This window comes from Augochlora pura, chromosome 3 (assembly GCF_028453695.1).
Source record: "Augochlora pura isolate Apur16 chromosome 3, APUR_v2.2.1, whole genome shotgun sequence".
Taxonomy (NCBI): domain Eukaryota; kingdom Metazoa; phylum Arthropoda; class Insecta; order Hymenoptera; family Halictidae; genus Augochlora; species Augochlora pura.
Window position 1 is genome coordinate 31,537,351 of NC_135774.1, and position 25,493 is coordinate 31,562,843.

At 45.3% G+C, this 25,493-nt stretch overlaps 1 protein-coding gene across 2 annotated transcripts in view; it reads left to right on the forward strand.

The window, feature by feature from the left end:
- The first annotated feature begins 12,201 nt into the window (after nt 1-12,201).
- The window catches only part of LOC144478978 (U-scoloptoxin(05)-Sm1a), a 115,895-nt gene continuing 102,603 nt past the window's right edge, over nt 12,202-25,493 (forward strand). The window contains exon 1 of one of the 2 annotated variants that reach the window (XR_013495427.1): nt 12,202-12,797. Coding sequence is in view for 1 of the 2 variants with exons in the window: in XM_078197402.1 (XP_078053528.1) it covers nt 12,737-12,797 (61 nt within the window). In the remaining variant the exon portion in view is untranslated. The remainder of the gene's footprint in view (nt 12,798-25,493) is intronic. The other variant, XM_078197402.1, reaches the window with a different exon arrangement.

Below are 25,493 nucleotides of genomic sequence, written 5' to 3' on the forward strand. Positions count from 1 at the left end.
CATACTAATGCATATGCGCCTATGCACCACGCTAACACCGCGTCCCGAGTCCCGAGAGCATAACGGGCTTTTACATGCTGCACTGGATATTCCACGTGGGTTCCCTCTCCGGCCCGGCCCGGCCCGGCTCTCCGCTCCTCCGTTTCCCCCCGTCGTCCCCCCGGCCTCCCCTGGTGCGCCGTCTTCTTCCACGGGACTCGGCGGGATTCACTGTTTCTCGTGCCTCCGCTGCACTCCTCTGTCTACGGCCACGGAGGTCGCATCTCGCGAGTACACGCGTGCGAACGCACGTGCGCCTGCCCCCAGAGGAATGCACCGAGAGTGCCGAGTGCCCGGAGAGCCCGGACCCGAGAGAGCCACCGAGAGATTTATGCACCGACGCAGGTCCGGACCGTGTCGACCACGCGAACTCCGCAACTTTTTCCGCGACGACCTTCTTTGTCGTCGCCGTTTCCAGCGGAACCCTCCAGTTTCGACTGCCACCAATCCCGGTGGCCAATTTGCGCGGAAACCTCGATCAAGCACCTACCCTCGCTGGCCAACCAGAGATCGCACATCGTGGATCGCTTTAACGGTTCCCTCTCCTGCATGTGTGAAACTAGAATTTATTTATCATTTGTATTAAAGTATCTCTACATACAGCCTTGCATAAATTTCGCGAATTTTCGGAATAATTCAGGTGCGGAGAAGTAAAGGGTCGTTACACGCGATCACTTGGGTTTCGATACGGTCCCGTGACAGAAGAAGCAAAGTTGGTCGTCTCGCGGCGATCGCGAGTCGATATAAGAGTGTCGGGTCCGGGGGGGAGAGCCTTGTCTCCGGTGTGACCGCCGGCGTTATAACTTCGGCAGTTGTTACTTATAAATTACCATCACGGCAGTTATAACTCATAGAGAGCGTACGACGCCTTTATAACTTATACCCCGGCCGTATAAGTTATAAACGCGGCGCGTGTAATTTATATGTTACGACTGCCGATGTTATAAAGTGCCCCGGCGAGCCAACAAACGGCATTATTTAATACAAGATTAATTTTCAGCCGACGAACTCGAAGGTTCCTCTCCTCTCTTCATCGACGCGCGGTCCTCGATCTCGCGATTTCGCATGCACCGACCGGACGAAAATAGCCGGCCGCGATTTATTCGCCTTCGCAAAAATCAATTATTTAACTCTCGGATGCGCTCTCGAAAACGGACATCGCGCGCATTATTAATTAGCCATTTAGAAACGCCGGTGGAATTGCTCGCTCGCAATTGCGAAAGGTTGCTGCGGGTAGCAAAAGTCCGCTGAGATTTCGGAACAAGCATTTTGAATTATTGATCGAGTATTTCTTTCGCTTTACTGCGCTTTTATTGTTAATTTCTTCGCGTCTGATAGTTTACGTGGGTTCCAGGTCAATTTTATATTTTAAGATACAATTCTTTTCTGGTTAAAAGGCTCGAACTTGCAGAGTTAGTTTTAGCACGTTGGATAATTGTGAAATATTAGAAAATAAATAACGCTTTTGGACTAGAATTAGAATTCGGAGAATTGTAGAATTTATTTAGCAGTCTACGATAGGTTTGTTCGGGTGACCGTAATATCGAAGAATTCCGACATCGTCGCGGGTTTCGTTATTGGCAAGAAAGGTGGCGTTTATTGATTGGACAGAAGACGGACTACCGCAATTGAAATTCCGCGAGGAACAGCAGAGTCAACATTAATTCCAGTGTTGGCCTGTGGTCCCGGGGTAATTACCGTCATCACCGCGCAACGATAATGCAAAGAAACACCGGGACGCCGGGGATCGCGCGTTGTAAAACGCCGATTGAATATCGACGAACGTTTTTCACGGGGCGATGGTAACGAGATTTGCTTTTTCACGTGGCGAGACCGGTCACGGTGACGGTAAATTGACCGATAATGTTGCTTGGCACTGATTGCCGGATAGCAATGATGGATGCACGAGGGGCGCCCCTCGGCACGGTCTGTCCTTTACCCGTGTACGCCAAGGTCGCTAACCCTACCGAGCCCTCGGGTACTCTTTGGCGCCACACTCTCTTCGTACTTTTAGCCTGACTCGAGACCCGAGACTCGAGACTCGAGGCTCGAGGCTCGCGAGGCTCGAGAGTGTTGTTGCAGCCGTCCCGCGGCGGAGTTGGTTTCGCCAAAATCCATTCCATTCCTTTTCGCCGTGTCAAACGCACGTGCGATTCAAATAATGATGTCGATGTTGCGATTCCGCAGAAAATAACTGTGGAATTTCTGCCTCGACTTTCTAGGCTTTTTAATTTTCTCAACCGAGATTTTAATTAATTCATAATTATTGAATCTACTAATTATTTAACAACCTTTAAAAGTACCTTGATTTGGTAATTCTAATTCTAATTCTATAGTATCGTCTCTACACTTTATAGCAGATGGAAATCCAACGCAAGACAATAAGCAGAACGGAGAAACCGCTCGTAAAATGAAAAAGCATGTCAGTAGTCGCGCGACGGAAAAATCAGCTAGAAATCGCTAGTGTGAAATCGCATTTATTCGTGTCGATCTCCAAATCTCCTTTTCTCTATTCATCTCTAATTCTCTCGAACTGAAACAATTGTCAGCATCTCCTCTCCGACAAAAGAATCATAAACGAATCGGAGTTACATTTAAACATACAAACAGCGATCTAAGAAATCAATTTATAACAGAATTGCTTCGGATGTGCAATTAAATATACGATTGACCAAGTGCTTTAATTGCATAGAAAAGAATAAGATAGAAATTATTTCGAAAAATTCGAAAATTTGGAACAGGGTACTATTGGTACTATTGTTTAATCTTGAACAATTGAAAATACCGAATGGTGGTGCCATCTGACAAGCATATACACAATCTGCATATACCTTCTTATTTATTTTTATAAATTATTGATTGTTAGAAAAATCTCCTCGTTGCAAATCGCAGAACGAAATATATGACGCTATGCGAAGAGACGCTCGCTGCTAGCGCGCATAGCAATTAATCAGGGACGAAACTCTAATTTCGTTAGAGACCCACTTCTCCGTACGGAGGTACCAAAACGTGTAAATTTTGCCAACGAGTTCGACGGAGTACTCTCTAATATGTCCGAACATGGAAACTCGATTTAGTGATTATTAGGTTGATTGTTCTCGCGGCGGTTGAATAGGAATTAGTACGCGATACCGGCGTACAACACTCGAAATGATCTCTTTACGCGATTTCTCCGGTCTCAAGTTTCCAGAAACACGAATGGGGAAACCTTAACGAAATAAATCGGTGTCAATCAACAGCCGGAAGGTGTATGTCTTCGGTCCTTGATCTCGCTCCCTTTTAAGAGTCCGCGAGTAAAATCACGTCGCCTCTTCTTTTTTCTTTTTTGTTTTTTTTTCGTTTCTTTCAGCTGTTCTTATTATCGCTAATATCGCTGGTCGCACATCGGTGTTCCACTGAAACCATCGTGGAATGCGAACCGCTCCGATTTCAACCGCAATTCGACCGGACAAAAATTCTTAACATTGCTGAAACCGGCCGATGAGGTTATCGAATCATCCGCTTGGTATCGGCCCCGTAATTACGAGACGCAATTACATAAACCACTTTTTTATCTCCGTTAATTAGCCACACGCGCGTTTCACGTCTGGTTATAATCGTAGATTACGCTTCGTTCCTGCTCCCCGCTAATCGAACGATCGTTCCGATCGGTGATCCCGCTTTTAATATTTTCTGACGATTCTAGCCAGCCTGCCTGCCACTCGTTAAATTTGCATTCTTTCGCCTGCATAAATAGCGGATTCTTATCGGGCAAAAAGCCAACCGATATTTGCACTTATGATTTTAATGCGCGGCCGCGGCGTAGACGCGCGCGAACTTGGCATACTCGTATTGTTATTTCTTGCGGAAGGGATCACGGATGCGTAGCTGAACGAGGGCTTGTCGTTGAGTGCGATCTTCGGTCTTTAATTCGAGCTATCAAATGTTATTAAATTATCTGGCGAAGATATCGAAAAATTAATTTTTCGGAGTAACTTGAATCCGAGTGGTAAATAGTTGCGGAACTCGATCGCGATAAAAATTAAATATCTTGGCATCCTGTCGATTTTCAACAAATGTCTATACTTCTGCTTGTTTCGTGCACTGATTCCGCGTGAAAAAGCATAAAAATTCTGTATAATTATATTTTTTCAAGCGGAAATCACTGACTGTTTAGCGGCACGGCGCGAATTAAATTGTTTCTATGCGGAGAATACTTGAGCCTAAAGGAACATAAAATATCAGTGATAGAAATTAATATTTTAAAGGCATAGGAATATTCAGGTCAATTTGCAGCACCGACACGATGCAAATAATTTTAATAAATGACGCTGAATAAAAAGTTATTTAATAAAATAACGATGCCACGATCGAAAAGTGAATTGTGGCGTCGCTTCACGATGAAATCGGGAACTTAGTGAAATGAAAACTATAAAATACATTCTAAATTCATTATATCATATACACCCACATTTATAAATTTTATTTGTTTCAAATAATTTCAGTTTAATTAGTAGAGTTGTCTTTATATTTGCAAATAAATTACACATTATAAAATTTTATTAAAGCAAGTACAACTTTCAGGAATTTGAAAGATTTTTACAAGAATTTAAGCTATAAAAATTGATCCTAAAGTCGATAAAATTATATATTTTATATAATTAATCATTGTCGTCAATAAAACAGGAAATGGATATTAATAAAAAATTATATTACCTACATTCGTTACAGTATCTACGCAGATAAAATATAACTACAGGAAAGATGTCGAAATAATACTGAACACAGTATCGTAGTACAAATGAGGTATACGTAACACTCGATTCTCACTAAGAAGTTTAAATTTCTGAAATATTAGTAACAATTGAGTGCTACATGAGATTGAAAATAAGTCTCCTGAAACCCTATTTTTGGATATTAAAATAAAATATTGATTATCAGGTTCTATACCCCGTTTTGGGTATCAGAATAGATCCAATACCATAAATGATTTCGTTACTGTGCTAAAGGTTCAGCGTTCTGCCACGGATGCCGCTGCATGTCCCATGTTCATCGTTTTGCCATTCTTTAGGCGCTAAATAGTATTTTCATTTTTTAATCAAATTCTTCACCGATTCTCCAAGACATAATAAATTCTTAGACTGTTCCGGCGAGATTTTTCTTATCACCCAGGGAAAATCGTCAAAGTAGGAATCTAACGTTTGTTGGATAATAAAGACAGTGCTGCCGCCATAATTTATGCTTTCATATTTGTTTCATTTACGTAATTGTTCACTGAGACAGTAAGCTGTTACAATATTTATTACTGAAAAATAGATAAATTAAAGTACAGTGATAAAACGTGGAAAAATCAAATACATGTTATTAATTTGTAATATCATTTTCTATAAATATAATATACGATAAAAGTACCCAGATTATTAAGGATACAATTTTTTGATTAACTAAAGAGTGCAATTGAAATTATGGGTACATCATTTATTAAAACTGGAAAAGCAATGCATAAATTTCGATTCGATAGCTGTCTCTTGGAGTACAGAGATCTCTCATTTAATAAGCAGACTGAAATGGCTGCATCAATTAGTAAATGTAGTTGGCATTTATTAGGAAATATGATTGGTATATATTAATAGCTAGGCATCCGCAATGAGTATCAAAAATCGAATCGCAAAGCCGCTCGACTTTCGACCGCTCGTCTGGCTCGAAGGTGTCCTATAATTCGCGAGTCCATTATTTCCGCGATGCTTGATTTACGGCCCTTTTTCGCTTTTCTCCGGCAAGCGATAAATTTTGTCGCGCGGTTCTAACCCGGTTTTCCGCGACGGTTGATAAACTTCTGTGGAAAAAAAGAAAGGAGAGAGGGAGGGAAGGAAGGAAGAAAGGAAGGAAGGAAGGAAGGAAGGAAAAGGGACGCGGAACGATGTCGGTCAGCCCCGTAACTCGGTTAAACAACTGCGCGACGATCCGCTGTAAAATTTTGCAGATCTCCTCTTCACCGCAGGTTCCCGCGCGTTTTCCACAGGTTCCGGGGTTGGAAAATAAAACCGCGGGCAACAATTGACCGCCGTATCGCATCGCGCGCCGCGCCCGAGGAAAAGAACTCGCCCTCGCCTTTTCCGGGCCATTTCAAACAATTTCCGTCCGCGGCGGAGAGTCTAATATCCTCGGCAGGCACCTTTTATTTTCCTGGACGGGCCAACGAGAAATCAGAATGCATGGGCGAGCGCCCGGCCAAACAAATTTGCGAACGCCATTTTTATTCGGCGGTCTACCTGTTTCCACGCGTTACGTAAACTGCGCGTATTTTCGAATTTTTTTCAGCGAACAAGGCGAAGCGAGAGAGAGAGAGAGAGAGGGAGGGAAAAAACGAAGCGACCAGAGGTAATTGATTAAAAGATAGGAAAAAAGGCGAAACCGCGTCGATGCGACGGAATCGGAGGCTGCGGGGGCTGATCCGAATTTTTGGCGAGGCTTTTTTGCGAAAAGGGACGAAGCCCGAGGGTGGAGGGGAGAAGAGAGAAAGGGGTTGTTCGTGCGCTCGATTGCGCTTGTTTCGTTTGCGAGGCCGGCGCGAGCCATCGGTCTCGCTGAATGAAAAAAGGCCGGCGACTCGCGCGAATTCTCCGAGCTTTTGGCACCGCGAAAACGATGGGTAACGATACGCCATCGCCATCGCCCTCGCCCTTGCCCACGGCCGCGTTTAAGAAGGGTCGAAACGCACGGCGAGACGCTAAACTCGCGCCATAAATGACCGTGCCCGCAATTGCTGCACGTCGTGCGTCGTAATTAAATTTTTCCACCGTTTCTCTGTTCTTTTTTGTTCTCGCTAACCACCGCATCGCGCCGCATCTTTTTCCTCTCACCTCCCCCTCTCTCTCTCTCTCTCTTTATCCTTTTATCTCTTTATCTCTCTCTCTCTCGGCTTGTTTCCCCGTTGTTGCCTCGCAAAATCCCGTTTGCAGATGCGGCGCGGCCAACGCCGCATGCGGATGTTTGCGCCATTAATCTCGCCGCTGATTCGGCTTCGCGTTTAAAACTTAACGGGCCACGAGCAGACACCTTATGGTGTCCCGACACGATCCACTTTATTCCCGTGGCCCACATCTGGAATTCTCCGCGATTTATCGTCGCGAAGCACCAAGGAATTGGCACGGGCATTCATAATTGTATTTCTATTTCATTTAATCGGTCGTTCAACTCTTTGAGCCCGAGCGGCGATCACTCGGAAATTCTTGTAAAATTATAACATTGTTATGAAGTTATTAAATCAGTTAAAAATATAACTGTCGCGTGAGTCGCGAGACTCGATCTCCTGTGCACAAAGTGCAGTGAATCGTGTAAAATGGCAGTGCTGCAGGTCGGGAGCAACTATATTGTTTAAAGACGCTGGTTCCACGTAGAATATGAGATGATATTTTTATGTCGCAGCGAAAGCACGATGGCATTTAACGGTAACGACACAGCGGCGCACGCGTTCGCTAGGTTACAGCTGAAACGTGGGTCTCGGAATAGAAATTTTCAGTGCTCGCTATCGGAGGCCAGGCAGTTCCTTAGATCGCAGTTCCTCTAATCCTGCTAATCGTGCCGATCCTACCGACTTTTTAAATGCGCGACATTCGTTTCGGGTTTTCCGCTTCGAAAAGCAGAAGAACGCCGGACGAACGCGCATACGTGTTCCGAGCCTAATATATCTCTCGGCGCCATTAAAAATATAAAACACCAGTCCAGGTGAAATACGTCCGCGTATGTTCCAGCGGCGTCGGCGGCGAGACGCGCGCATCGTGCGGGAGAAAAGGAAAAAAAAGTCTATTTTTACGTAGCATTAACCAGATGCGGTGAAACGAGCCCGCGCTCGCCGGCGATTTGTTCGCAGCTCGTTAACAATTATACCGGCAGGCGGGTGGGGTGGAAGGGGGGAACGAGAAGAACAGGGATATCGTTCGATGCCGAGGAAACGGAACGATAACGCAACAACGGCCGCTTCCATTCGTTTTCCTTTCCCCCCTCACCCCATCACCCCCTCCCTCCCGCCGACCGGCCTCCGCGGACGATAAATCCCGTGAAAAAGGAACGAATAATCCAGCGGAACGGATATATCCGCTTAATAACGAGAAAGGAGGAGATGGCCCGGCGGTATTAAAGTCGAGTCCACTTTATCGAAGTGGCCGGTTTACAAACTGTATGGCCGGTAATTCATCGTCGCGGCAGTTCCGCCCGTGCTCGTAACCGCCGCGAGCGAGCGCGCGCGCGACCGTGGTAATAAAGCCCGCCGCGATCTTAGTTTAATAATTGATATTAGCCCGAGCTCCTCTATCCGCCGTCCCTGAAGTTCGCCTAACACGACCGACCCGCTGCTGGACGGTGCTCGGCCGAAACAGATTGTTGGAGGGACGAGTGCTGGCGGTGCTCCGGAACACCGAATCGAAATTACACCCTCGTAAAGGACGATCTCCCAGCCGGCCGTTCCCGTCCTCGAAACTTGCAAAACTCCTGCGAAAACGCGACCCGGAGTCGATTCGAAATCGATTCCAGGCAGTTGTTCAGGCAATTGTTAATTGCACGTGTATTGCCGCATGTAAAAAACAATTAAAGTTTATCTTTCTCCTTCGCAATTTTTTTGTCATAAATGCAATAATAACGGAGGTATGACATGGTGAAAGTAGTCGCCGCAGATTTAATTATTCCCGAAGTGACGGAGGCTGAGAATCAACTACAACGAATCTCTCAGCCACGCGCAGCCACTCTCCGAGGCATCGAATCGTGGGAAATCGGGTAGTCGGCGTCTCTTAGCGTTAACGGGAACGAATCTCGTTGCAACGCGTCCTCGGCGCCGAAAACCGCGCAGTTATCGGGGGAATACAGCACCGTTCGCTGCCGTAACGATTAATCAATCATGCTGTTTCATATTTTACAACATGCTCAGAAGTTCAGCTACGAAAGTCCGTCCGGTATGAATCATCAATCTATCCGTCACTAGCCGAGCCGACGATTATCGCAGCCACTGCGCCACGATAAATAATCCAGCTTTAAAATTTCATTCATCCCTTGGCCGACATTCGAGATTACCTATCGAGATGCTACGCGGCCGGTGTTATCGGCTGGCGCCGGCCGATCGCGTTCAATAAATAATCAGAAATCACGCCGAAGTCGACGCCGAAGCAACGTTCCGTCTAAACGAAATCATATCGGACCGGGATGGTCCGTGATTTATAGAGAACTCGATACAATGGCATCGTACTGTGCCGCAGAAAAAAACTATGTGATTCGCAACGTTTCGCCAAACCTCGTCGGTCCATCCTCGCGGCTATCTAAGCGGAAACTGTGAAGTTTATTAAATAAATTTCTGATGGAATCTGTACGTCTATGAACACTTGGGAAATTGCTGATATTCTTTAGGAAAACTGACGCCAAAGGTGCTGCGTGTACTATATTGCATTGCGCTTGCCATTGGCTGACTAGTTCACACTGAATCTACTGGGAAGATCGCAATGACTGCTCTCGTATTTTTATTTCCAAATTAGACTCTTGCGAAGACTTTTGCCAAGATGACCTATGCCCAAAACTTAGTGTTTTTTAATTCACGGGGATTCGAGGGAACCACCCGGAAACGCCGTAGCCGTACTTACGCGGAATTGGGCCATTTCGGCGAGCCAGAGGAGCCAGGGGAGCCAGGGGAGCCAGGGGAGGGAAAGCGGGGACTGACCCCTATAGAATTCTACGGCGAGATGCCTCGCAGGCGTCCCGACGAACAGAAACAGCCCCTCCTGTCCCTTTTCCGTCGGCGAACTTATCGCGACGCCTATTCTCCCCTTTTATTTTCCCCGTTCTGACCCACATGGCCGCCGACGCCGCGCCGGAGCCGCCCTGCAGCACTTACAATATCTGCTTCCAATTAAACCAGTGCAAGTGGATCGCGTTATAAAAAAAAAAAGCCGAAAGGAAGCTGACCCCTTTGCCGCGGACCCGGCAGCGATGATGAAACCGAGGGGTAGCCTTTCAGCGGCTCCACCCTCGTGATCGACGGCCCCGTAACACCTACTCTCGCCTCGGCTTTCTCCGCCGCTGCACCGTCACTCGAGAAACCGTCATTCTTTGTATTCGCCCCTCGCTTATCAACGCAAATTGTTGGTTAAATCGCGAAAGAAAAATTGTTTTACGATCTATACGATTATAAATAGTCGAGGGCAAACATTTCTCTTTCGCCTAGATTTTTGTAAAATAATTTATGAAAAAGAATATAAACGTCCGATCCGTTTGGATGCTCGATATATTCTGTGTCGTGATAATTTCCCAAAACTGGGTCGTTACACGTAGAATTTTACGTGGCAGTAAATTATGTTTGATTAAGCAGATAGTTGTATTTCACGTATCGCTGATTTTGCAACATTTTCTACCCGCGAAGTTACGCGATTATCATATTATCGGTCGCCCCCCCCCCCCCCGGTGTTAGCTTGGTTATCGCATTTTTTCAAGCACGCCGAAGGCCGTCCACGGTTCACGTACCGATGCCCGTACCCTGATTAAACAAGTTAAACAGCTATTATATCAACGTTCAGCATCGGGAGCTCTATTCATGCAAATGGAGTCCTTCTTTGAAATAGTACAGTTTCCTCCTCCGTGCGAATTTATTCCCGACCTTCGCCACTTGTTCGTCAATTGTAAAAACGTATACGTTCAACCGTTTCCTTTTTAAAACGTTATCGCGCGTTGTAACATGACATATTATAACTCAGCGACCGCTTTTATTCGTTCGGACCTCGCAAAGTTCATAGGGCAAGCTTTTACAGCTGGATCGTTACCGATCCGATGCCGAGTTTATTTATCAAGACGATCGTTTTCGTAATTCCAACAATTTCCACCGGCACGCTAGAGGGTTTCGGCGTTAACGATTCGGAGAAAATGTCCTGTTCCGCGGCAACGATTCAGAAATAAACCGTACAATAATTAACAAGAGCGCGCACGATACGAGAAAATTATGCAGAAAATAATTAACAACGGAGGCCCGATAAAATTGTTGATAGGATTTCTGTTGCGGAATCGCGTGCGCGAGTTTCCTACGAACGAGAACGGCGCAGCGTTCGAGCGGCAGGCCGCGGCGTCGCTTCCATATCGTTCGGTCTCCGACGGTTAATAATGCCGATAACAAAGGGCAAAGACAGGTGGGAAAAAGGGGGCGAACGGCATTCGAAGTCCCCTCTGGGGCGGAGTAAATCACCCCGGCCGATCTATGTTTCTTCGGACGAGGGCAGGAACGTGTTTCATTTCCCTGCGTTCCCCCTAGATATACCCGACGTTCTCGCATATCGAGTTGCATCAACGTTATTGCAGCGTGCATCGACGCGGCCAGTTATCGGCCCCGCGTGCACTATGCACCGGCATCCTGCGTTGTGTACGCGGCCAACATTGTTCCCGTCCGGCATCCATCATGAGATTTCCCGCAGCTCAAAACTATCCAAGATTTCACCTTTCGACGCGAAAGCTTTCCCTCGCTGCGTCCATCGACTTGCGTCTATCCCATCTTTTCACGAGGGAAATTCAATTCATCGCGGCGTCGATTAATTTCACGCGATTCTGTTGGAATTCACCGTTTCGCGATTACGACACAGCGATATCCCATACATTTTCTCACAAACAGGTAACAAACAGCCCTTCTACAACGAAAGAACTTCAACGGCGAAATGAATGGCGCTGTTGCAGAAATTTCGTCCACTCGCATGAAAGTAATACCGGTTCTCTGTTTTATTTTCAGGCGACTGAAAATTTTGTCGACTGGCATAGCCGCGCCGAAAATTCGCGCAACGCAGGTGAGTCGAATAAAGAGGAGGCGAAGTAAGTCGGCTTGGTCTCGTATGTGGAGGCAGTATCAGTTTTATTTCCAGCTGTCTAGAAATTTCGTCGTCTGGCAGAGTCACGCCGAAATTCGCGCGTAGGTGGGTCCACCATGAAGAGAGAAAGGGAGCGAGAGAAATAGATAGATATAGAGAGAGAGGGAGAAAGAAAAAGAGAGAAAGATATAGACAGAGAGAAAGAGAGAGCAAGGGAATAGAGAGATATAGATGGAGAGAGCAAGAGAAAGGGGGATAGGGAATAAAGAGAGAGGGGCACACAGGTGCGGGCACGAAGCGCGTGCGACGACGCGGAGCGGCGTGGAGCGGATCGGCGCGAGTAGGCGCGTCGCGTCGCGTCGCCACTGCTGCAGCATATCGTGGAAACTCAGTCCGACGGCGGCGCCGCACCAGACGTACGTGTTAGGACGCGCCTTTACGTGGTCCACCGATCAAACGTCCGATTCCGTTCGAGTCCCCCGCATTGTGCCGTTGCGAAAAGAAAAAGCAAACCGAACCGCCGCAGAGAAACAAGAACGACGACGACGACAGCGGCGACCGGTCGAAAAGAAACCGAGAAACGATCGATGATCGAAAGAGGAGGAGCTACGACACGTTCGATCACGTTCGGGTGAAGAAAGTCGCCGCCGTTCTGGATCCCGCGATCGCTCGCGACACCTTCTCGGGGAAAGATCGACCGGTCGCGTGATCGAGCGAGTACGAAGATCGAACGGGGACCGAGAGACACCGAGAGTGCCTTTTTCCTTTCTGTTTTCGTTTCGCGGGACGAGTTTTGGTCCCGCCCCTCTGGGCGGCCCCCGACCGCGAGGATCCTCGGCCCGAACTCTGACGGACTTCTCCCATCGCAGTACGAGCCCGTGACCGGCACCAGGATGTTTTCCTCCTCGAGAGCTTTCCCGCCGCTTTTCTTCGCGGCGCTCTTCGCCTATATCGGTGAGTTTCCATCCCCCATGGTTGCCCCGTTTACACCCACGGCGACCCATCATCCCTCGGGCCCGCGATTTTCTCGCAACGATATCTAGAAATCTCTTGTCGTGATTTCGTCAGCTTGGACGCGAAATAGAGGAAGATCTAGCCTCGGCGGGTTGGACGGATTTCACATAAAAAAGGAAGATTGAAAATATGGAATAAATTATCTTTCTGTCGAGGCTTTGTTTCCGAGAAAATCGCCTGTCGGTGGGATACAACGATCCAGCATATCCGTGACGGTGACGCATCTGTTCCTGCGCTTTTATCTGTCAGATAGAGACGCGATTAAAATGATCGAGGGTAGAAAACAGTCCTCGAACGCGAATCTTTCATTTGTTGAATACAAAAATCGTGTAAAGGGCGCTGCATTATTATCTAATAAATACAGGTATGCCCTCTACGTAATATAGTATTAGCAAATCGTTCATCCAATTTGAAAAATTAATAAGATGCTTGTCAGTTTTATTTCGTATCTTTGACTAATTTTGTCACGTAGAATCATCCCCTCCACGGTTGTGGCGGAGTAGCATTGTGCCGTCAATACGGTACAGTTGACTTATACGACGTCGTAGCAAGTTCTGAAGTAGGGGGGAGGGAGTCTCTTCGGACCACAAAGGGTTAATGTTTCTTGGGAAGTTCCCCGAGCCCCGAAGTTCCTCGGAATGGACATAGCCTAACGCCTTAATAAATGAATAGCAACCGGGAGTAAGGGTCTATAATACGTTTCGGTCAGAATTGAGTTAACGGCATGGTATGGTTCAGCTGACCCTATAGATCATTTTGGTGCACGCAGACATTGCATAATGAGCCGACGTAACGTTGGAAACAAGAGGCGTGCTGGATGTTCGAAATTTACGGAACAAGTATGACACAGTTTCGTAGTTGGACGTTTGTGCTTCTATTGCTGAATCTTTCGACGAAACGGGGTTTCGAGGTACGAAAAAAATATCACCGCGTTGCTATATTAACTATAGAACAACCCCGTGAGGTTGCCGACGACTATGGAACGTTTTTAAATGGTCTGAAAACCTGTGAATAAATATTAAAATCTTGAGGTTCTTCTGGTCCACTTAACTTGTTTCGTACTTCATATTTTATATTTTGAAAATAATAAATAATATTTTAATTATCAAGATTTTATTTTGAGTCAATCGCAAATCCACGATATTGCTTATACTGAACAATGGAAGGGGGTCTTTCTGGGGTTAAATAGCTTGTTTCCAATTATCGTTTGATAGTCGATTTCAAAGGGCAAAAATAACGTCGTGTCTGTGAAAGTATGACGATAGACTCTGATCAAAGTCAGCCACTCGATATTGGCACGTCTAATGATTCGCGGTTTTGGCACTCTGCGCAGAAAGAGGGTGGTTATCATCAAAATGGGTTTAAGTGGTCGAAATAACTTCTAGTTAACGCGATCCGTGGCCTTTTACTTCGTCGAGAAAAGGACCGAGACTTCGAGAACGAATAGGCTCGACATTTTAAGAGCTTGTGCTTCTCTGTATAATTTTTTAATCTTGTCTCGCAAGTTTCCTCGTCTGCGAGATAAATTGCCAGATTAATGTTACGAGCAGCTCTTGCTGCAATCTCGTATAAAATGTGTACAGTTCTAATTATACTAGGGGTTTATGGGGCAACTGGCAAGGGACCAACCGTATCGCAGCTGTGTCAGTCAATTTTGACGGAACTGACGACATGACACCGCAAAGGAAACCACCATATTTGTTCCGCTTTCGAACGCTATATTTTTAGTACCGTTCCGAGTAATTTACAATTTTAAACGAACAAGATTGTTTAATTTACCGAGACTTTAATATCGCGAGTCAAATAAAAAGAATTATTCTGCTATGCTGCGATTGGTAATTAAGCCATAAAATTCACTTAGGCAGGAAATCGATAAGTATCTGTATATAAATAATAATACTGCAAATTGTTAATAATAAATTATTAAAATAACTCAGCGAATTTTAGAGCAGCTGTGTATAAAAAAATTATACTACATGTTGTTAACAATAGAATATTAAAATAACTCAGCGAATTTTAGAGCAGCTGCGTATAAAAAATTATACTACAAGTTGTTAACAATAGAATATTAAAATAGCTGAGCGAACTTTAGAGCCGCCCGATCTGGATTCATTTTTCTTTCGACCTTTCGCGAGGCACGAGCGGGCCGGGTTCGTTGCCGAATCCGCTTGACACTTGACCCCGAAAGAAAAAAAAAACGGCAACCGTTTGACATTTTTCGAAATCACCATGCTAGAGACACGAGGAATAATTTAGCGGGGTGCTTTGTGCAATCGGGACGCGTCCCACGGAATCTCGGTATCGGGGATACTCTCTTTGTTGATCGGTGGACCGAATTCTCGAACGGGCTCTTTTCTGTTCACGGTGCGGTCGCGACGGGTTCGCCAGCTTACAAGATCGCCGGTTATCGAACCTTCCATCGCGAGAAATCGATCCGGATGGCACGACGGGGGACCTCATCGGGTATTCTTTTCTAGCACTTAACCGGCTACGTGCCCGGCATTAGAGAGCCGACCGGAAGTTTTCTGATTATTGTTCTCGCCTCCTATCGCGAAACTTTCCTCTCCTTATTAACCCTTTCGCTACGAGCGTCGCCTATAGGCGACATCCGCGCGACGACCTGTGTGTACGAGTGTCGCCTATAGACGACATCCGCGCGACGACCTGTGTGTACGAGTGTCGCCTATAGACGACATCCGTGCGACGACCCGTGGGTACGGGTGCCGACCTATTTGTTGACTATATAAGTCGACGTATAATCAGCTGTTGACTCTAATCGATGTGTATTCCTATAACACGATGTGTAATAGTCGTTATGTAGCTCTTAAAAGAGTGTACGTACAAGTCAATTACAAAGTGGCGTTGAAAAACGTTAATCCGAATATCGAAGACTACTGACGAGCAAAGTGTACACTTCGCGGCGCGGTGACCCGTACAGGGGCGTCACTCCGGCGGCGCGGACTACCGTAAGGAAAGGGTTAACATCGCCGCTAATGGCCACCGCTTTCCAATCATATCCCGTTTTCGTCGCAGCTTCGATCCAGCTAAGAATTCCAACAAATAAATATTCCTTTCGTAACATTGAAAATAGTATTTTATATTCGTCAAAATAATCAGAATAATAGTACCTTACATTCGTCAGAAACTAAATTAAAATTATATTGTTATAATTCGGTAATTGAGTCGCCCAATTTTAAAAAATTCTCAGATATTTATCTATAGCGCAAACGCGGCAACTATACTGAATTGTTCTCGCAATAATGCGAAATCGCGTAGAAATTACTTGACCAAGTGACGGAACAATCGCGTATCTAAATTGTGCAACAATTCTCGTGAAAATGGAGGAGAAGACGTCGAGGACAGCGTGGCGAGTGCTTGTGAAAAGTGTCATGAAAAAAAAAACAGAAAGGTAGAAAAGTTCATCCGGAGCCGTTTCAATCAGGAGAGCCCCGTCGTCGTTCCGATATTTTTCTGTGTCAGCGTTATACGACCGCTGTATCGCGACGAACAGGGTCGGTTCTTAAGTTTAACCCTTTCAGTACGAGGGCCGGATATATTCTTCGTCCATGAGATGACCGGTATAAATAACAGAATTTTATATATTTTAATATCACAGCTGGAAATAACGCGCACTGACCATGTGCGAATTTTCGGCGCGGCGCCTCGTCCAGCGGAAGTGTCATGGCGGACAGAGTGCTCGTACCGAAAGGGTTAATCTTCGTTACCAGTGTTCCTATGTCGTTTTTCTCGTTCAGCGATTCGACAGCGGCGCGTCTTGTGTTCTCTGCGTTTCTCGCATTCGCGAGCTTTCTTATATTTCGAAGCCGCCTTCGAGATAAAGAAATAAAGAGATAAAGAGAAGAAGAGAGAAAGGAAGAGAGAGTCAAGAGAAAAAATTAGCTACGCTTTCACCGATCTTCTTGAGCGCCCGACGAGCAACCGTTCGAGAAAGAAAAGTTTTTAATCGAGTATCGCGGGGACCGTCCAATTAGCGCGATTCATTGTCCGTCGTTTTGCCCGACGCGACGCGTCGCTACGACTCCCCGTGGCACGGTAATGTTTGACTGTTTGCGGCCTCCGGGGATCGGTTTTCGAGCCATTCGTAGTCATTGCCTCGTGTAAAACCTTAATGGAACAAACATCGGCCCGATACCAAACAGATTTTTCCCGTTGCGCAGTCCGCCCGCGTCCTCCACCGTCCCCCGACTCTCGTCCGTCGAGATCTAATTAATTAGGCGTCCTATCCTCTCCCTCCGTCTAAATCGCACCAATTAGTTGTCGAGCTTCCCGTTGATTTTCATCCTCGAAAATTTGCGGGGCTTCGTCCAAAAATTGCTCTTCTATTTGAAAGGGTTTACGTCGGAAAATGTTTCAGAATTTCAATGTTCTATTCTGCTCGTTCAGGTCTTATTGTTTGACGTATAGGTTTCCGAATTTAGCATACGGTAGATGAAAATTGATTTTCTCGAATTAGTAAGGGAGGAAAAGGTGTCCAAGTATAGATCTGTATAGTGGGAATTAGATGTACGGAAGTCTATAATTAAAAATTGGAAGCACAGAAGTATAAAATAAGAACAAGAAGTGCATGATTAAACGGCAATAATTTCTTTAAATTAAACGACGGCGTTCGTATCGGCACGAGAGACGTCTAAAAAATGACCGAGCGTGCTGTATCGCTTAAAAGTCGAGTTTCCTAAGGGCTTTCCGGGCAACCATCGGCGCCGCTTGGCCGAAGCACTATTTTATCGGGAAGTGTTAAAGGATCGGGTTCCTCGATAATCCCGCTTTGCAAATTAGGACACTTAGCGATAGCCCGAGCACGAAAACTCCGCTAAAGTGTATCAGCACTCGAGGAGACACCGCATCCCCGACCCGTAATCCCGACCACCGAAATCGTTTACCGTGATTCATCCCGTAGGCCAGCCTCCCCGTGATAGACTGTTTAAGATACAGCCGAGCGGACAGCGACGAATCGGACCCATTATTCTCGGCGGCCGAATTTCTTGTCGATTCCGCTTTGAAAAACTCTTTAGTTGGAGCTACAAAAGTTGTGACATCATTTATAGAAGAAAATGTTACATGCAGTAGGAATTTGGTATTGGAATTGTAAAAATTGCAAAACCAGTCATTTTGCCTGGTCTGGTGAATTTAGTGTTAATATATTTTGTACGATTTTTCGTTGTCCTCAACGTGTTATCAATGACGGTTTAGCGTCAAACAACGTTAGACTCGGGGAATAACTAAAGTAACTGGAACATGGTTATCGGGCTACTTTTTAGTACTCGTTCGGTCCAGGAAAAAAATGATTACACGTTGTAGGATGTTCGACGCGTTAAAGCTAGGACCCTGACCAAGATTCCCCGAGGACCCAGCACCCCACAGCCGTTACCTCCTAATCGTTTTCTTTATCGCGGTGGTAAGTGATCTCGACGATAAAAAGGATTCCTCGCCGATGCGTCCCGGACAAGAGAACGAGGACAACCAGCGAGACGTGCTCGTCCACGCTAAAGTCAAAATGAAAACCGTAAATACTTCCGTCTGCGTTGCAAAACGCCGGTCGTTAAATTTAATTTTACGAGGTAATATGTATATCGTGTTTTCCCGAACCTCGTAAAACGATTCTTCCAATCCGGACGCCGCCTCGGTTATAATCCGCGTGACGCACGTCTCGGAACGACTCCGGCCATCGAGAATTCCTTTCTACCAGACGTCTCCCGGATTTCGAAAGAGTCTCCGACGAGATTTCTAAAAATTCTTCGAACGCCACGGTACAGAACGTCGGCGATTCGCTGTTCGAAAACACCGGCGCATCGCTGTTTCCGCGAGACTCGTCCGACCATGTAATTCGCACCCCCGTGTTCCCGCCCACGTGCCCGGGACAGCCGAAAATTCGTTTACAGTCAGCCGCGACTCGCGGCTAATTCGTTTAGATCGCGAACTTCGCCGCGGAATTAATTCTATTCATTACGACGAGGAAAGTCGATTGTTTCGCCTATCGTCGCGGCGCGGCGGCGACGCGACGTTTCGAGGTTGCCTAGCGGCAAATTGACGGGGTTTCGAGATTATCAGAGTGCGTTATTTTGCTCCGCCGTTTAATAACAATACTGAGATTTATTTTGTCGACTAGAATTTATTAGTAATAATATTTCTTGCGCTGGCAATTCTGAAAGATTGCAGTACTCGGTTTGATATTGTCACTCCTTGAAATAGTTTATTAAGCAGAGAGATCTCTCCATTGGGCTCACTAAGTACCGATACAATTATTTTTGTACTCTAATAATTTTTTAGGGTTTAGTTATTTTTGCAACGATCTACTATCGAAACAAATGGCAAGTTCGCGTTAACAATCATTTCATCTCGCTGGCTCAAAGATCGGCAAATTGTTTACTGGCCTTAGCTCGGGATCTCTGACGGAACATGTAAGTCTAATTTCACGTTTTACAAACGACTCTATGCAAATACGAATTTGCATAAACTTCCGCGGCGTAGTTATTACATTATCGCGATTTTCTTCGCTGCTCCCTTGTACCGCTGTCCCACTTTTACTTTTCTCACTCTTTTCCATATTACCGTCCTATTTGCTGATTTTTCTCTACTCTTGCCGGCCGAGGGAGGAGCAGGCCGCGGCACAGTATGCGCGCGCGCGCGCGATCACGGCCGAAACGCTAGAACAAACTTATGAATACACTGTAAATTGAAATCGTGGACAGAACACGTGTTTGGAGAAACAGATTCTCTGGCTCTAGCGGCGAACGCACGGAGGAAATTGAGAGATTCGGTGACGCGTGGGAACCGAGCCGAATTATTCCTGCGGCCCGGGCCGTCGCGAGTCGAACAAACAGGACAGGTAAGCGCCATTTAATTGGCAAATAAGAATCCGGTTAACGAAGAAGGACACTGTCCCTCTACGTATCGTATTGCGACGACATGTGAACCAGATAAAAATGCTCTACAGATATCTTCAGTTGGTTATAAAAGACATGTAAACCGCGGAAAATGGAATCACCGTCAGCGGTAGAACCAAAAATAGATGTAACCAATTTTTCGGTGTTTCCTATATATATATATGTATAATAAAATGCTCGCACGCATCCCACGGCGAATGATGATCTCATGGTGGATGGTAATCCAACGACGGATGATAATCAACATAGTAACTAACACAGGACATAATAAATAACGCAACGCCTTAATAAATAACGCAATGCACGCAAGTAAATCAAATCTACTTAATACTTAAAAATACCCATCACCACTTCACAGCCATTAGCTCGATGTAATTGTCGATTTCGAATTAGTTGCAAACGAATTTACAGCTGATTAGAAATCGGCAATTACATCGATTGCCCGAGTCTCACCACGTGGAGGTTGCTGTGACTGGAGACTCGAAAGGGAGTCAGAACGAAGACGGCATTCGTTATGGCTCCCTTCCTTTCACCGGTGAAACAATCTGTCGAGTATTATTGCGGAGCAAAAGTGGATGAATGGAGAAGCCACTTATCCATGGGGACCAAAGTGAATCAGAGCAGAAGGTTCTGATTCTTTCAAAGCGAGACTCAAAAACGAGCGGGAGCAGAAGGCCCCGGCTCGAAGGTGTCGCGACGCGAGCAACGTTGCGCAAGTCTCGGAGCCTCGCAAACCTCGATATTCGACGGTTTATCAATTGGAATGAGGATCGAAAGATAACACCCCCACTTACGCCCCGTTGAACACTCCCCCCCTGCGCCCGCCCCCCGCACTAAGTACGGGGTTTAAGGACGACTTACATGTCAAAAGACGAAGGAGAAGTGAACCCCGTTGCAGGAGGACGCTACCTTTGGATACCCACGCCGCATGATACCCCGCCGAACAAGAGATCTACGGGACTCCGAGAGATTGCGCAAGCAGGACTACCATAATAAATGGTACGAAAGTTAACAACGAGTTGCGAACAAGCGAAGCTCAAGCAATAATACTCGACATACTTTTAGCGATTCGGGTAACTCGGGGACGCTACACCCCGTGCCCCCCACGGGACATGCCCCGTGGGACGGAGGCCCCTGAGCGATCTTAATACTACTTAAATATAACGCAATTATCAACCCCTTGCACTATAATAACGAGTCAGATTCGTAGCGGAGATTTTATGCAAGCTCTACTAAATATGACTAATATTAATTCCTTCTACATCGAAGTAAAAATTATAAATAAAATAGGAAAATTAATAATTGCGAATAAATGCTAATCGTTGTAGCATGAAAGACGCGATAGTGCAAGGAGTTAATAAGTCACACGCATCCCTCGGCGGATGATGATACCTCGGCGGATGATGATCCCACGGCAGATGATGATCTCACGGCGGATGATGATCCCACGACGGATGACGATCCTATGATGACACTATAAAGTGTGACGATGTGAAACAAGGAACCTAACGCCAGCACACGAGTGCCAAGCTAACCTGCACACGAGTGCGATTTGACGAGGTGAAACGAGGAACCTAACGCCAGCACACGAGTGCCAAGCTAACCTGCACACGAGTGCGATTTGACGAGGAAATCCAACGCTGAAGAACCGAATCAAATCGGAAACCAAACCAACGATGAAGAACCAAACGAAATCTAACAAACTTAAATTAAGAACCCTAACGACCTATAGGCGCTTCGGGTGCTTCGGGGACGCTACCCCCCGTACTCGCTCACGGCCCCTCCCGTGAACGAGCCCCTGAAGGAACTCCGATCGGAGGAATACCAAGTTCGAATACTTTTCTTACAACGATGATTCATCATAACTAAGTAACGCACGCACGCAATAATTAACTAAAACGCTGGAACGCATCCCACGGCGAATAATGATCTCACCGTGAATGATAATCCATGGGCGGATGATAATCAACTTAATAATTAATGTACGACTTAATAAATAACGCAACACTCGCATCCCTCGATGATATTTCTGCCAAGTGGAATGTAATTTCCTCCTCATTGGCTAAAAGTGTCTATGAGTTTAAGTAACATAAAATACATATATGTAAGAAATAAAAAATACATAAAAATAAGAAATGAAAAAAAATGATGTGAAAAATTTGACAGAAATGATGGTCCACTCGATATGTATTGCAAAAACAAACGCGCGAATGGACCGTGCTTGCGCAACCCTATTTTAAGAAACAGACATTGCTGTATAAAAGCAAACGCGGTCAGTGTATTTTTTGTCGTGATACTAATTTATTTCATTGAAAATGGAGAACTCCCGTACACTTTGATCTATTTTCACGCAACGCTAAAAGGAACTCGGCGACCATGCAGCAATCCTTGGATCGGCTACCCGCAGCGTGGCATTTATTTCGAAACTCTAATGCAACGCGTTGCAATTCTCGCGATTCTAAGACAACGCGATTTAAATCGCATCGCTAATAACTATTTCGCGAACTTGTAATTTCGAATTCGACTCGCGACTCTAAGAAAACATCGCGAATGCCACGCTGCGGAGCGTTGCAGCTCCGGCATGGGCCCTGAAAAACGAATGCAGCTACTGCAACGCGATCGTTTCGCAACGCTAACTTTGAAATCGATTCAAAGACAAATACTTTAATGCAAAAATCACACAATGTGCCCATCCGAACTGTTCGTTGGGACGGCGAGGCCTGTCCATTGTTGCGGCGTCGGCGTGGGCGTCTGAAAGATCGAAAGAGAAGCTACTGCAACGCGACTATTTCAACGCAACGCTAATGCAACGAACAGAAATTACAAAAAATTACTTTAATTGTTAAAAGCATCTGCTTTATTGACTTTGAAAAAATTGAAAGAAATTGGCAAGTCTGAGCGCGATTATTTCGAAATGCTAAGTTCAATTTCTGTTCGAACAATTGACTAAAGCAACGCGCGATTAATTCGCAACGCTATGGGCAAATCGCGGATGCGCCCACCCGAGCCGATCGTTGCAGCAGCAGCATGGGCGTCTGAAATGTCGAAAAGCAAACTATTGCAACGCGATTGTATGTACGCGACGCTAATTCAACGAACAGTGATCCAAAAGATAAGTTTTCGAAAGCAAATGGATTTTGAGAAATGTTAAAAATTGATCAAAGCAACGCGAGATATTCTATTTATTCGCAACGCTATAATTAAAGTTACTCTGCATAAGAAACAAGATGAAATCGCGATTATTTCATTTGCAACGCTACGCTCTAGAAAATTTATTTCAATAGTAATGGAAATCGTGACTATTTTATTTGGAACACTAATTTTGATCTCTGTTCGAAATTGACTAAAGCAACGCGTGGTCATTTCGCAACGCTACTTGCAAATCGCGGGGGTGCCCATCTGCGCTGATCGTTGGGGCGGCGAGGCCTGCCCATATACTACAACTACTACTACAACTACAATTTTAACAAACGAGTACAGTGACAAAGTGGTAACGACAATAGGGTGGCCTCTCTCAACAGTTTGTTGGAGAGGCCTCTTCGGCATTTAGCCTCTTCTTTCTTCGGCGATTCGCCTGATGAACCTAGAACCCTACACGTGCTCCGCAGCTAGTAGAAAACCGACGATTTCCGAAACAAAGTAACAATGTTTCGGAAAAAGCCGATAATCCTGCTGGTGCAATGGAGCCGGTATCGTTTCGTTTCGAAAACCCTAATTCCCGCGCGTACGCGTTCGCGACCGCGGAAGCTAAGAGAATTTTCAAAGGGTCGATTTCGAGCTATAACATCGAACGTCATGCACCGTTCGAATAAAGCTCGAATCGAACCCTTTGAGCCCTACCGGTGACTGACCGTCGGGCGAATCGCGGCCTACCCGAAAGAGAACGACGGTCAGTCCCGGCCCTACCTAACAGTTCACACACACACACACGCTAAGGCAAGTTACCTAGCCTACCTAACCCTATATTTAAAAAATAGCAAAGCAATCACACCAACACATTCGCTTCACGATTGGCACACATACGCTGAGGTGCTAACCTGCGGAGAACGTCCCGGGACGTCTCTGACACCCCAACATGATCACATTCATTCACAATTAAGGTACATGTTAGTTCCTGAAATCGACTGACAATGGTAGCGATCATTGCGATTTTATAAAAATTAAAATTTATTTTCTCGCGACTCTAATCGACTATTAATGACAGTCGTTTTACAATAAGCATCTCTTAAGTAGAGTATACAATTCTCGAAATAAGAATAGCGAATGAACATTCTATACATATTCCATACGGATCCACGTTGCATGACATGGATCGCGAATGGAATATGTTTTATTCAACGTAATTACAATTTTAAAAAACCGACGCAAAATCCACTACCTAATCACACACACACACACACACAAGTGGAAATTACGTCGTGCACGATACGCTAGCCATTGTCAGTCGCAATTTTTAAATACCGTTCCATGCACCGTTGCTCGCACCCTTCCGAGTAACCTTGGGCACTCGAAAGGATTGGAGCAACGAGCATAGAACCTCAAATCTCTGAAAATCCTATCTAAAAATTGTCATTAGATTCCGGGTAGGGATACTTTAAATTAGTTAAACAACTAGTATGACGTTTAATAATAATTTCATAGGAATAATTTCAATGTTCAAATACGTTAAATGATTCGATAACAATAATTTCTAAGTATCTTCAAATATGTTTCATGAATTGATAATAATAATTCCAAGATGCGTACGAATATGTTTAATAAAATTATGAAAGCAAGAAAAAGTGAGACTCCACTTTGAATTTTAAGAAATATATTTCATATGAAGGGGACCGTCTTTCTGCACGCGATCTCTAATACGATTAATCGGAAGAAACTTGTTCGATATATTGGTACAGCAAATGTACCAATATAATTGTTGCAACATTCGTTTCATGTTAAACGCGTGAAATCCAAGAGACCGATCTTTTGACAGGTACGAAATAAAATTAACAATAATTGAAAACATTGAAAGAAAATCGCGGCGTGCAGAAAGACCCTACCTAACTAAGAAACACATTACCACTCAAAGGATTGCCGGGCAACCCTTTGGTCACTGTACTCGTTAAAAAAGACTACAATTTCTACGTACTAAGAAAAATAATTTCTTTAAATATTCACTCACTACTTGGTGACAGAAGAACAGCTGTTTTATAATCTCGGAGCAGGAAGACATCCCGACAAAGAAGCCCGCAAAGATCCTCTCGATATCTGCACCGTCCACACATGAGCCGTCCACCACTTACGTCCACGTAGTTGCAAAGAACAGCAGCAGCAAACACTCCCACGAACTCTCACGGCTAGCCAAATGATCGTTAACCATAACCACTTAAATGACCACTGATAACCACTTGACTGTCCACTTATAATCACTTAAATGACCACTGATAATCACTTGAATGACCACTGATAACCACTTGAGTGTCCACTTATAATCACTTAAATGACCACTGATAATCACTTGAATGACCACTGATAACCACTTGAGTGTCCACTTATAACCACTTGAATGACCACTGATAATCACTTGAATGACCACTGATAATCACTTGAATTAGCACTGATAACCGTTCGAGTGTCCACCGATAACCACTTGAATGAGCACTGATGTCCATTGCAATGACTATTACTGATCACTACGATGGTCACTAGTGACCACAGGATGGACCAAGGGTCAGCAGTAATCCATAGGGGT